The sequence below is a fragment of the Chenopodium album genome, chromosome 7 (genome assembly GCF_948465745.1).
Source record: "Chenopodium album chromosome 7, dcCheAlbu1.1, whole genome shotgun sequence".
Classification (NCBI taxonomy): domain Eukaryota; kingdom Viridiplantae; phylum Streptophyta; class Magnoliopsida; order Caryophyllales; family Amaranthaceae; genus Chenopodium; species Chenopodium album.
The window spans coordinates 63,708,103-63,722,581 of NC_137840.1; the positions used below are offsets into that span (position 1 = coordinate 63,708,103).

The 14,479-nt window shown below is 39.1% G+C and overlaps 1 protein-coding gene and 1 non-coding gene across 2 annotated transcripts in view; both read right to left on the reverse strand.

Moving 5' to 3' along the window:
• Positions 1-213: 213 nt before the first annotated feature.
• Positions 214-14,479, reverse strand: part of LOC145639154 (wall-associated receptor kinase-like 2) — a 48,613-nt gene continuing 34,347 nt past the window's right edge. Inside the window, exon 3 of the mRNA XM_081690323.1 lies at positions 214-1,427. Coding sequence (XP_081546449.1) covers positions 337-1,427 — 1,091 coding nt within the window. The 3' untranslated portion in view covers positions 214-336. The remainder of the gene's footprint in view (positions 1,428-14,479) is intronic.
• Positions 5,600-5,706, reverse strand: LOC145641214 (small nucleolar RNA R71). Its single transcript, XR_014115274.1, has one exon. It is a non-coding gene; the product is annotated as a small nucleolar RNA R71 (small nucleolar RNA).

The window sequence follows — 14,479 nt, forward strand, 5'->3', positions numbered from 1 at the left end:
TTTAGATTAATCAACCAATTAAATGATTTAAGTTTAATGAAGTAAAAACCAGTCTTGTTCCCTTTTTGCCTTTCAGTATACGTACATTCAAATTATTACAATTTTTACAATGTTTAAGCTTCCCTCATTTTGAAATACAAGCATATCAAAGTGTGATAAATGTCGGACAAATTATAGAGCAAAAATATCTTACAAAGCATTCATGAATTCAAAGGCTCATGGTTCGTCTAAGGGGGTGTCTCCAACTCAATGATTCCAAAGAACAACTCCACATCTAATACAAAGTTATAATATTACAGACTTACACTACACCCTGATAGAGCTAAGTGGGTTTTTTTAAGAAAAGAACTCCTGGCTGAGATCTGATGTGTATCCTTCTGATGAAGCAGCACCTTTAGCATGTACCTTTTTGCTCAAACACGCTATCTCCATGGAGACTTGCATCATTGTTGGCCTTAAAGCTCCTTCAGGGTGCAAACAACGCTTTGCTAGACTTGCAACTACCATTATGTCTTCTGTCATATTGCTATTGTCTAAGATTATAGGATCCAACATTTCATATAAAGCAGAATCCTCTGTTTCAACAAATTGCGTCACCAAACTCGTTGCATAGTCTAAAGTCACACAAATTGGCTTCTGTCCTGTTAAAATTTCAACTAGAACCACTCCAAAACTATAAACATCACTCTTTTCAGTGAATTGTCTTGTTCGAAAGTATTGAGGATCAAGATAGCCAAATGTCCCACGTACACAAGTTGTTAAGTGAGTTTGATCCATACTAATTGATCTCGAAATTCCAAAATCACAAACTTTGGCCGTGTACTTGTGATCCAAGAGTATATTACATGATTTAATGTCTCTATGATAAATAGGAACTGAAGAAGATGAATGTAGATAAGCAATAGCTCCAGCAACTTCAGATGCAAGTCTTAGTCGAACCTCCCATGTTACTCGAAACTCTTCATTAGGACTATGAATGAGTTGCGAAAGAGTGCCATTGGGGATAAACTCATAAACTAAATGCAAAGTTTTAGTTTCCAAGCAACATCCAAGCAACTTAACTACATTTCTATGGTTGACTTGTGAGAGTATAATTACCTCATTTATGAACTCCTTCCAATGGCTTTCATTCAATGAGATTGATGTTTTGACAGCGATTAGTTTCCCGTCACTTAGCATTCCTTTATACACCGTACCCTGTCCCCCTTTACCAATTATGCGATTTTCATTGAAGTTGTCAGTTGCTTTCTTTAACTTATTCTCTGTAAAGAGTTTTGTTTTCTCAGCTTCTTCTTGGTTTATCCTTTGTTCTTTTAATCTTCCCTTGAAGTATTTCTTTCGGAGCTTCGTTTCCTTTCTTCTTCTTTTTGTTTTGCACCACCAACATTGCCCAACACAGTAGAGCATCAAAGCGATTGAACCTACAACTGCATTTTTCGAGGTCGTATGAATACATTGCCAAATCAGTAGTACATCATATTCAAATTAAATGCATAAACTTATACTCCCTCTAGTTATCTCTTTTCTTACGTTTTCAATTGGAATTTTACGATAATCTTTTACAAAAATTGTCAATTGTTGCACCTTTTTTATTTTTTATTTTTTTGTTATAGATAAAAAGGAAGAACCCCCTTAAATCATCAACTCCCACGCAATATTTAATATCTGCAAAATCCAATTAATATCTCATTGGCAAACAGATGCAAATCTGCAATGGAGATTTTGTATTGTTAGACATATGAAATATCGGAAAATATATGTGTGATATATTTTCTGTAGATATCATTTAAGAGAATATATCTTTAGGATTTATGATTATGGTAGTATATCTTTTAGGAATATTGTTACCTATCTTATGTTCGTAGGTTTTGTATAAATACTCTACATGTTGATGAATAATAATCAACCCATTCTATTCTATTCTCTCTTCTCCCTAATTTGTCATGGGTAATTCCCAGTTTCTCTTCTTGAGAAACAAGGAGCGTTTCTCATGAGGGTAATTTGGTCCGTTTTTGCTGGGATATGAGGGTATAACTGACATTTTCGTATGACTGCATATTTTCATTGATAAAAGTTGTTAAGTCTCAATTTTGACGGAATGTTCAGTGTTTTAACTTGTAATTTTTACCCCCTTGAGAGTTACCTCCTCCATCTCTGTTCATAAAACTTGGACAACCCAAAGCGATGCTGTTTGCGGCGGTGATCAGACTTCGTATGTAGGAGTTTCAATGGAGGAGGGAAAGCTCACAAGCGTCTAACACCTTTCCATAAGGGGTTAAACATAACCTTAATTTCAATATTTTCTTTAGGGTTTTTCGTAAAATTCCGGCCATTCAATGGAGGAATTCGAGCTTTGGCGGCGAAGCTTCAATGGAGGACGATCACCCTTACCCTTTGGGTTGACCATGCCATAAATTTTACCCTTTGTTATAGGGTTTTTAATTTGATTTTGGCGGCGAAGCCGCCTATGTTTGCCGCCGATGATGGCGGTTGTGGTCGATGAAGACGATTTGACGAAAGAGGATGAAGATGGTGTTGGTGTTTGTTGTCGGTGGAGGTGAAAGACGAAAGAGGAAGGTGATGGTGTTGTCAGTGGAGGTGAAAGACAATTTTCAGATCTGTAATTGTTGGTTTGCTCCGATCTGAAAATCGGAGAATATGAATGATGATTTTTTTTTTTTTTTTTGGTAAATTGAATGATGATATTTCTACGGTGGGGTAAATATAACTTTGACAAATGTTGAACAAACGACGTTAATTTCACCGTCTACAATGGTCCACCTCACTAGGTTAGTGGAACCCAACCAAAAAATATTCAGATTATAATACTATTTGTTTACAATTCTCAAAGCGTTTTTATTACATAATTGCCACTAGAGAAACTCTTCTTGTTTCTCAAGAAGAGTAACTGGGGTGCCCCCATTTGTCATGGTATCAGAGCCCAGGTTGTGGGTCTCTTCTAAACTGGGTATTTAATCGCTACTAGATAAGGAATTACCTCGACAGGATGTCCAGCCCCTAAAAGGATTATTTGATCTGGCTTTATCCAGTTAGCTCTGAACTTCTAAGGACACTCATAAGTGAGAGGGAGTGTTGAAACCCATTGTAGCCCACTTATGAGTGTCCCACATTGGAGAAAGATGAGAGATGATTTCACTTTATAAGGTAGAGAAGTACCTCCTACAATTGCCAATTGGTTTTAGTATGGAAGCTCCCAAACCTTGTTTGTGGGCCAAACTCTCCTCCTCCTTGTTCGGGTTGCCAGGCCCAACTCATATTGTTTCAAAATTCATAGCGTTATTGATGTATCCATTTTATATAGTATTTTACCCCCGTCCCATGGTCGTAATTAGTAGTGTTTTTGGCTCTTTAGAGCCACTTTTATTACTAATTGGTGTTTTCTAGTGTTTTCGTAGATTTGGTTGATTTTTGCAGAGATTTATGCTTTTGGAGTATTTTCCCGAGATATTTAGGAGCAATCACGAGCATTGGAAAAGCACGACCAGAGTTTATATCCCAGGGCAGGTTAGAGACATCGAACCGGTGATTAAGGGCTCGGTAGAGGTGATACCGGGGCATTTGGACCGAGTATTCAAGACCCAAAGAGGAAACCCAGATTGGCCCGAAGAATTGGAGCCCAATCGAAGTCCAAATAATGGCCCAAATGATCCGCCCGACCAAAAAGGCTGGCGCCCGGCGCGAGATTAGCTATTAGAGATAAAAAGGCGCGCCCGATCGGGTGCGTGTATTTTTAGGGGACGATTAACGTCGTTTTAATTTGTTTTAGTTTAGGATTCTTGTACGGAGTATAAATACTCCTCGGTAATACGATTTTAGGACTTCTTCTTCTTCTTCTCTTAATCCTTTCTCTTAGTTTTTTCTCTCTATACTTAGACTTCTCTCTCTAAACTCTCTCTCTAAACCTTTGTTATTATTTCTTTGATTAATTCCAGATTTATTTTGGTGACGATTTCTTTTCCCTTAATCTTAGTTATTTATTTTATTCCTTTGATCATGATTTATTTTATTGCTTTGCTTAGTTTATATTTAATTATGTGTGAGTAGTTTAATTTCTAGGGTTTATGGGGATCTAATAAATAATATGAATGGGTAAATTATTGTTGTTGATTATCAATGCTAGATTAATTTCCTATTGATTGATTTAATGCTCTGTGACTAGATTAGGCCTATCTTTTATGCATGAGTTTGACAATATTGATTCAAGAATCGAGAGATGAGAATTAATGTTTAGGTCTAGTTTCAATAGGCAAGTTAATTTATAAATGGTTAAGTCAAGATTCGAGAGATGAGATTTAATACCGATAAATTAATTGTGTGATTGTAATAAGTAGCGAGAGCCCTTTACAATCTGGTTAATTGATGCATTGATGATTGACTATTATTGATTGGTTGTAGTGCATGATAATTTCTTATTGGATTGTTTAAATGTTTTACAATTGCGGCTTGTAAAAGTATAGCAATATTAAATTGATGAATCGAGCAGATGTTAATTTGATATTAAAGGCTATTTTCAATAAGAACTTAGATCTAGTAAATTGCGAGAGCCTGTTAGGTGTATGTTGGTTAATAAATTGCGAGAGCCTTTTAATCATGTTATTTATGCAATGTCAATGATTGATTACCCTATTTTGCCCCGGAGTATTATTTATTGGTGAACCTATGCCCTAGATCCTTTTATATATTATTTTCTCCCTTTTCCTACTCTTTTTAGTTTAGTTTCATATTCAACTTTTAATATTGGTTACTGAAATAATTTAGAGTATAATATTTAATTAGGAGTAGAAAGACTTGTTTCCCTATGGAGATCAACCCTACTTCCCTATCTACTTTAGTTAGTGAATTAGGTAATTATTTTTTATTAGGGGATACGACTTTACCCTGTCAAAATTTGGCGCCGTTGCCGGGGAAACGGTTTTATTTTTTATTTCTGATTATTTTTGTAGTCTAGATTATTTCCCTTTTGTCTCAGAGAGCGTTAGTTCTCTGAGACAAATCTCATATTTGCTTCTAGTTTTTGTTTATGCCCAGGTGTTCCAGATCAGGTTACATCCCATTCGATCCTGAGATCGAACGTTCCTTCCATAGACAGAAGAACTTCTACAAGCAAATTCTGGCGGATTCTGGTGATACTAACAATAATCACCGCGATCCTCCAACTGATTCTAGCGATTTAGAGGCATCATCAGGCGCAGAATCAGAGATGACGGCTCCAAAGAAGCTTAGTGATTATTCACAACCAAAGCTTGATTTTCCACATCTCACCCCTACTCCGGCTCTTGATGGGGTTCAATTCGAAATCAAACCCCAATTTATAACGATGATAGAGAGGAAGCAATTCAGTGGAGCCAAGGGTGAAGACCCGAATCTTCACATTGCCGACTATTGTCAATATTGCAACACCATAAGGCAAGCCGGGGTCACTCAAGACCAAATCAGGGAGATTCTCTTTCCCTTTTCTTTAACTGGAAAAGCTAAATTGTGGTTTAATGGTTTAAATAGAACTACACTTGGTATAACTGACTGGGAAACTCTTGTTTTGAATTTTTATAACAAATATTATCCTGCAGAGAGAACAGCAGTACTACGGAGTGCGATTAAGAACTTCGCCCAAGAAGCCGATGAGTCTTTATATGAGGCTTGGGAGAGGTTCAAGGACTTACAAAGAGAATGCCCTCACCACAATTTAGCACAATGGCAGTTAATCCAAGCCTTTTATAACGGCATTGGAAATTCCTCCAGAATAATTTTAGACTCTGCAGCTAGTGGGAGATTTATTAATCTTAATGTTGACGATGCAGGTCAGGTTATTGAAGATATGGCGATACACAATTCCCAATATGGGAATCCCAGAGGATTTGCTAACAGAGGGAAATATAATGTCGACTCTGTATCCTTTTTGCAAGCTCAACTGACCTCTATTTGTCAAAAATTAGATAATCTGAGCACTGCTAACGTAGCCAATGTTCCTGCAATTAATAATAATTCTAATGAGGCCTTCTGTGAAAATTGTGGTATTGTAGGTCATTGGGAGCAGGATTGCAGGAGTTCCGTGGAGCAAGTTAATGCCTTTCAAGCTTATAGGCAGAATAACCCATACTCCAACACTTACAATCCTGGGTATCGGAATCATCCATACCTTTCCTACCGGAGCACTAATGTTCAAAATCCACCACCACAAGAACCACAGGTGCCACAGCAACAGCAGCAGAAATACTATCATCCCAATGCTGGCCAGAAAAATCAACCACAACAACCCCCTTCATCTTCAGACCCTTCTTTGGGGGAAATTAGAGCAATGTTGGTCAATATGCAAAAGCACATGAAGAGCAGAGATGCGACAATTGATCAAATTCTAGCGCATAATAAAATTGTAGATGATCAAATTGCGCAACTCTCCGCTACTCTACAAGCACACCAACAGGGAGCCCTGCCGGCACAGCCGACCAGGCCTACCGATCAAGCATTTGCAATTACTCTAAGGAGTGGTTCAAACTATGAAGGGCCCTCTATGCCCAGAGTTGATGAACCTATTTTATTAAATAATGCTAATCTTGATTCCATTAAACCAAACAATGTAGTTGCTAGCCCTGCAGGGCTAGAGGATAATACTAATATATCTAATTCTACATTGCAGGGTAAAACTCCGGAGAAGGTGGCTACTCCAGACAAAGAGAAGAATGCTCAAAAGCCAATATCAAACTTCCTTTCCCCAATCGTCAATTGAAGACAAACTTGGATAAGTAGTTTGGTAAGTTCCTGGAGGTGGTTAAAGATTTGAAGGTAACAGTTCCCTTTACTGAATTGATCACACAAATCCCCTCATATGCAAAATTTATGAAAGAAATTTTGACGAGAAAAAGGTCTATTAGTGAGGTAGAGACAGTAGCTTTCACTGCAGAGTGTAGTGACGTACTTCAAAATAAGTCTCCACCTAAATTAAAAGATCCGGGTATTTTTTCTATCCCTTGTCATATTGGTAATCTTCTAATTGATAATGCATTATGTGATTTGGGTGCTAGTGTTAGCGTCATGCCATTATCTGTGTGTTCTAAGTTGAATATGGGAAAATTAAAAGCTACCAATATAACTCTGCAAATGGCCGACCGTTCTTTCAAATACCCCCTAGGTGTTTTAGAGGATGTCCCCGTTAGATTAGATAAATTTTATATACCTGTAGATTTTGTTGTTCTTGATATGGCTGAGGATATGCAAACCCCAATTATTTTGGGTAGACCATTCCTTAACACTGCATGAGCAGTCATAGATGTTAGAAGTGGTAAGCTAACACTATCTGTAGGGAACGATAAAGTGGTTTTTAATCTGAATAATACCCTCAAAAGCTCCATGACTGAGGAGAAATGTTTCAGTGTTAATGTGGTTGTAAATTATTCTAATAAGCCCCAAGCGCTTGAAAAAGATCCCTTGGAGGCGGTATCTTGTGTTGCATCCCTTTCAGATGAGATAGACAAATGGCAGAAGGAATTCGATGCAATAGAAAGAGCACTCTACAATGTTGGTCTTGGTTTCGAGAATGAACAATAGGAACCGATAGAGAAAGTTGTGCGAATCGAGCCTACGGTAAGTGTTCCGCCAGATTGAGTTGCAAGTGTTGAACGCAATGACAATTTGAAGCAACATTCGATCAAAGAAGGGTTTTTAGTGCGTAGCATTGAAAATTCTCCAGTCCAAGTCATAAAGGATCCACCAGATAAGGCGACTTGGCGTCCCACAGGTTATGTCAGGAAGCTGCATCGCAGCCTGAACATTGATGAGTGACATTTATGTCACTCTTAGGGAGTAGTTTTAGAGTCATTTTCGTGTTTATTTTATCTTATTTTCATTTCTTTCTCTTGTTTTCTCTTTAATAAAGCTTCTTGTTTATTTTGGTAATTTTGTCGTGTTTTAGTTCTTTTCGTAGTTTTTATTAGAATTAGTCTATTTTCGTATTTTATTTGCTTTTGATTTGTTATATTTCGTTCTTTATTTTGATGAGTGGCATTTATGCCAGTCTTTTGTCCTTTTTCTCTAAGGATTCTCCCCTCGTTTGCACTTGTGTGACCCTCTTTCTTAGCATTTTTACTTAGCTTTGCTTTCTCTTTTCTTTCTCCTTTATTCTCCCTTTTCTTAGTCTTCTCGCTTTGTTCTTATTGTGCTTTTCATGCTTATGCTTTGTAGGAGCCATCGAGATTTTCAAGAGGAGGAAGCTAAGCTCAAAGGAAGCTAGAGGAAGCATGATTCAGAAGAGGTTCGGCCAAACCTCCTGATGGTGTGGCCGAACCAAAGTGTGGTCGAACCTGCTCAGTGGTTCGGCCGAACTTCGAGGCAGGGGCAAGATGAAAATTGGCAGTTTTGCAGGAGTGGCCGAACCACAGGAGTTCGACCAGACCAGGATCAGGGAGGTTCGACCGAACCTACCCATGGTTCGGCCGAACCTACCCATGGTTCGACCGAACCTACCCATGGTCCGGCCGAACCTACCCTGTAGTCCGGCCGAACCTTCCCATTTGTTCGGTCGGACCTCTCCTTTTCTCAGCTGACTCTGTACGGACTATATAAGTCCCTTTTTTAGAACGTTTTGTAGGAGAATTCAATAACTATCTATTCCACTCTCTAATTAGTTTTAGGAGAGCTTCTCTCTCTAGGTTAGGTTAGGATTAGTCTTCTTTGGTAGAGAGAGAAAGTGAGGTTTTCTTCATTAATGAACTTGGATTTTGAAGAAGGAGCTTGTTTAATCCTTTGTAGACCTTCATCTTCAATTAATGAGCAATTTCTTACTCTCTCTCCTCTATTTTTATTTGTTTATTTTGATTATTATTTTAGTTGTTGGTATTGCTTGTTGATCATGTTGATTCTTGATTATTTGTTGATTAATCTTGTTATTATCATGATTAGTGAGTAATTTCCCCATTAAGGGGATGGTTGTGGTGTAGTTGGACCTTGAGCATGTTCTAAGGTTTAGAATTAATTTATTTGTGATTAAAGTCTTTATATGCTTGATATTCTTTAATCTTCTTGCAAGTGCACATTGTTGGTTGATTAAAGGTGAATCTTTAGTAACAAGAAACGGAAGTTGACTTAGTTAAGGTTCATTATTATCGATTGTTATTTAATAGTACCTCCTAGTATATGGTTCTAATGTTGAAACATAGAGGCTATGTTAGGAGAAGCCAATTGACCCCGGAAGGCGGCTAGATTGGATTCTTAATTTCGATATTCGAGCATGTTTAGTTCATAATTAATTCAATTTCTATGCCTTTGTTTATGTTCAAGTGAATGCTATACTTAAACCATTTCCCTTAATGTTTTATTTCTTGTTTTTAGCATTTTTAGACTTTAGTTTATTTATCCCCTATTCCGGACTAGCTTAATTGTTGATAACATTTGGTGGTGTTTACCGTTCTCTGTGGTTCGACCCCTATGCTTGCCTTATACTCGTATTAGGTTTGTTTAGGTTGTATAAAATGTATTTGATCTAGGGATAGACAATTGACGACGCGTTTATTCCCTTGTCAAACATCGCTAGACCGAGTGAGAAACCACCCGATCAAGCGTTAGGCCAAGGGTCTTAGGAATTGTACTTGGTAAGAAGGTCGTGCAGGACCTAGATAAACCAGCGCTTTGCGGGAGGCAACCCGTATTTTAAATGTTTTTTTTTTTTTTTTTTTTAGACTAGTTTTTCTTTTCGTTTTCTTATGTGAGGAGAGATGAGGGAATTTAATGAGTTTTATGAGTATTTGTACAGGTTTGAAGGAAAAGAGTTAGACAACTTTTTGAAAATAGAAGGAAATTAGCTCTCCCCGATTTAGTCTCGGGCCCGACCAGGCGAAGCTCGCCCGATCGGGCGCGAGAGCAGGGTTTCAAAAATAGGAAATTTCGCCCGACCGGGCGCAAATTTTGACGTTTACGGACTAGTTTGTCCGCCCGATCAGGCAAGCCTCGCTCGACCGGGCGCGAGAAGTGAAGAATTTCTGGGTTAAATTTCGCCCGATCGGGCGATTGGCGCCCGACCGGGCGCGAGAACAAGATGGAAAATTGTGGCCAGATCGCCCGACCGGGCGAGAAGCGCCCGATCGGGCGCGAACATGAGACAAATTATTTCGCCCGATCGGGCGAAGTCCGCCCGACCGGGGGCGAGAATCAGCCCAGGGATTCTCCAGATCGCCCGACCGGGCGACCCACCGCCCGACCGGGCGCGAGCACGGTTCCGCGTCTCTTCTTCTATCTTTCTTCTTTCTTTCTTCATTTCTTCTTTCCTCCATTACTTTCTCTCTCTAAAACTCAAATTTTCTCTGACTTCTCTCTAAGATTTCTCCTCCATCACCAATCCAAATTCAAAACTTTTTATATATTTGTGATCCTCTCTTCATCCTCTTCACTCTCATACAAAAAAATTTCAGTTTTAATTCAAAATATTTTTGACCCATTTCTCTACATGGCTTCAAAGAGGGCAAGATCAATTTTTGGTAGGAGCTCCAGCTCGAGGGAGGAGTATGACCCTGACTTGCAGCTGCCGTATTGGCCGACGATCCGGATCGTGAGCCGGGAACAGAAGGAACGTTTGGAGCATTTGGTCGGTCGTGAGGTAATCCCTTCTTGGTGGTTACACCGCCCTACCTTAGAATCATATGGTTTGTTTGATTATGTTAAACAATTTTTGAATGATATTGGCATGAGAATATTCGTTAACATGCATTATCCTACATACCGAGAACTTACATGTGAATTTTTGTCCACTTTTCATGTTGTTAGTAGTAGGAATGGACCTAATTTATTTTTCAGGTTAAATAATAGAAATATTAGTTTAACTTTTGTTGAATTTTGTAAAATTTTTGAATTGAATTCTGAATTATCTCACCAGTGGCATGAAGATTATAAAATGGGTGATTTATATTTTTCTTTGACTGGTTTACCTGCCCCCGACCCCCAACATGCTAGTACCAAACCCATTCACCACCCTGTCCCGAAAATCTGGCAAAGGTTTGTGGGATTGTGTTTCTTGGGTAGGGCCGAGCCTCATAACGCTCAAACCAACGAACTAGCTATAATAGGACACTATGTATACGGGTTCGGGAAATTGAACATAGGCAGGTTCATAGTTCATCACCTGAGTTGGCATGCCACGGCCAGCACCACTTCCAAGTCCCCTATCCGTTTAGGTGGCCTTATCACTCAATTAGCGGTGAAAAAGGTCGGTTTTGTAGTAGACGGACCCCACCAGCTGACTAACTGTGGACCAGATACCTACATAACTGCTAGGTATTTTGAGGATGTGGGGTGGGTTAGGCCGGATAGCGAGCAGACACCCTTTTGGTGTATTCGGACTGGGAACGAGCAACCTTTGCCTATTTTCCCCTTCCCAGTCCAGACTTGACCGCCTTTCCCCCAGGGAAACTTTCTTATACTTATGATGCTTTAGTTGCCAACGCTAGGGGGCAGGCACCACCACCACCAGTTCCACCACCTCAGCCCCAGCCCGAGGTGGATTTCTCTCCACCTCGTATGTCCCATTCCGTCCCTCATGTTGACTCTGACCCTGTTTGGGATTTTAAGAGTATAGGTCAGGCCCTAGGACGTATTGAGCATGCACAGACTGACCTTAGGAGGATGGTGGGCTCTATTGACCACAGGTTAGGGTACCTAGAGAGGAACCAGGGTAGAGCTCCCTACCCTACGTACGATGATTATGCTCGTCGGGGCAACATTCCCGACGACGCTATCCACCCTGACTGGTTTTAGCCTCCACCCCAGGGATACGGTAGGGATCCCACTGCCCGTGGTATTTACTCTAACTATTCTTCCTTTTTCGGGTACGGCCAGGACATTCCTTTCGGGGGACCGGCGGGGGGGGGGGGGGAGTTTTCACGCTAACTATTTTGGTGGTAGCTCTTCTGGTGCAGGTGGTGTAGGTGGCAGTGGAGGTGCGGGCTTCGGCTCGATTGACGAGGATGATGAGGACTAGCTATGCTGGGCTAGTTTCTGGGCCAATGAGGACATTGTCTGATTCTGGATTGGGGGAGATTTTGGTTTGGTATTTTTCTCTTTCTATTTTCTTTTATTTATGGTGTGTTTTCTTAGGTTATATTTTTCGCTTTCTAGGTTAGCTTTATTGCTTTATTTATATATAAAAAAAAAAATTGAAAAATTAAAAAAATTCAAAAAAAACGATCCAATGAATTATAAATTATGCTTCCCTGTGCCCCTAAATTGAGAAATTTGTTTTGATCCTTGGTAATTGATGATAGGCATTGTGGATTAGTTGATCATGATATGATGTTTGATTGCCTTGAATTCTTTACATGCGTCAATTTTGTCCAACTACTTGTGAATATAGTGCTTGACTAGTTGATTTGGTTAGGAAATGTGTGATAGTTCTATTTTTCCTGGTATGTCAATGAATTTGAGTATTGGTTTGCAACTATAAGTAATGTTTATATGATTCGTTATTATGCACATTGGGGAGGACGAAGGCCTTTGTTCTTTTAGGTAACCTCCAGATATTGTAGATACATTTGTTCCCTTCTTGCTACCCATGTTGATGCCTTGACTTTTTGTTGTTTGTTAGCCATATTACAAGCCTATTTTGCCCCATTGGTTACTAGTCCCAAGCTTGGCTTGGGGGAGCTATTAGTGAGTGAGGTGAGGGAGTTTGTAGTGTGCTATTTATTTGCACAATTTGGGTGAGACTTTGAGAAGTTGTTTTGTTGTTATTCATGTTTATTTTTTATGAGTTTGAGAGTTATATTTTCTTGAAAAAAATAAAGCATGATGTTATGAAGAAAAAAAAAAGAGAGAAGTTCAAGAAAAAAAACAAATGTGAAAAATAAGTGAACTTCAATAGAAAAAAATGTTCAAATGTTCTATTTGGAGGTTGATCAAAGAAAATTTTTGAGCCTCAATAGAAAAATTTCAAGTTTGGAAAATTAAGTTTGTTTATTCACTCTATTACTCCATTATTATATCTTATGAGTGAAATTGTAAGAGTTGGGTTTATTTATTATGATTGGAGTATATTTGGTTGATGTTAGAGTTGGTTATGTAGGAGATGTTGATCATTATTTATTTTTGATCATGGGTTTTATTAGGATTGGCTCCTTTAAGCATAGCTTTTCTCTCACGTATTTCCAAATTTATCCTACCCTTTACCCTAGCCTTACTTTACAAGCTTTAAAGACCTTCTGACCTTTGTGCATAGAATTGTATAAATGTGAAAGTGTTGTTTTTCAATGCAAGATATGACTTGGCATATTTCGAGTCGACTAGTAGGATTGAGCGTTCATTGTTTTATACACATGAGAGTGTGAGTTGGGAGGGCATTGTTCACATTAAAGGGGTGGTTGGAGAGCGATCGAGTACATCTTTTACTCGCCCAATAAATGAGAGTCGAGTGTGTGAGCACTAGTCTTGAATTCTATATGCTCTTGTGGTTTGCTATGTTTGACAATTGTTAGGGAAGAAAGGTAATTGGATGGATTTGATTGGTTGACTCTGAAGCGTGTTTATTTGATTTATCCTGGATCGTTTGTGCTTGATTTTTACTTATTGGGGTGAAGCATATTTATTGATTCATTGATGAGATCTTTGCTTAGGGACAAGCAAAGGTTTGGCTTGGGGGAGTTTGATGTACCTATTTTATATAGTATTTTACCCCCGTACCTTGGTCGTAATTAGTAGTGTTTTTGGCTCTTTAGAGCCACTTTTATTACTAATTGGTGTTTTCTAGTGTTTTCGTAGATTTGGTTGACTTTTGCAGGGATTTATGCTTTTGGAGTATTTTCCCGAGATATTTAGGAGCAATCACGAGCATTGGAAAAGCACGACCAGAGTTTATAGCCCAAGGCCGGTTAGAGACATCGAACCGGTGATTAAAGGCTCGGTAGAGGTGATATCGAGGCATTTAGACCGAGTATTCAAGACCCAAAGAGGAAACCCAGATTGGCCCGAAGAATTGGAGCCCAATCGAAGTCCAAATAGTGGCCCAAATGATCCGCCCGACCAAAAAGGCTGGCGCCCGGAGGCGCGCCCGGCCGGGCGGGAGGAGCGCCCGGTGAAGCGCCCGGCCGGCGCGCGAGATTAGCTATTAGAGATAAAAAGGCGCGCCCGATCGGGCGGTGCCTCGCCCGATCGGGCGCGTGTATTTTTAAGGGACGATTAACGTCGTTTTAATTTGTTTTAGTTAAGGATTCTTGTACGGAGTATAAATACTCCTCCGTAATACGATTTTAGGACTTCTTCTTCTTCTTCTCTTAATCCTTTCTCATAGTTTTTCTCTATCTACTTAGACTTCTCTCTCTAAACTCTCTCTCTAATCCTTTGTTATTATTTCTTTGATTAATTCCAGATTTATTTTGGTGACGATTTCTTTTCCCTTAATCTTAGTTATTTATTTTATTCCTTTGATCATGATTTATTTTATTGTTTTTCTTAGTTTATATTTAATTATGTGTGAGTAGTTTAATTT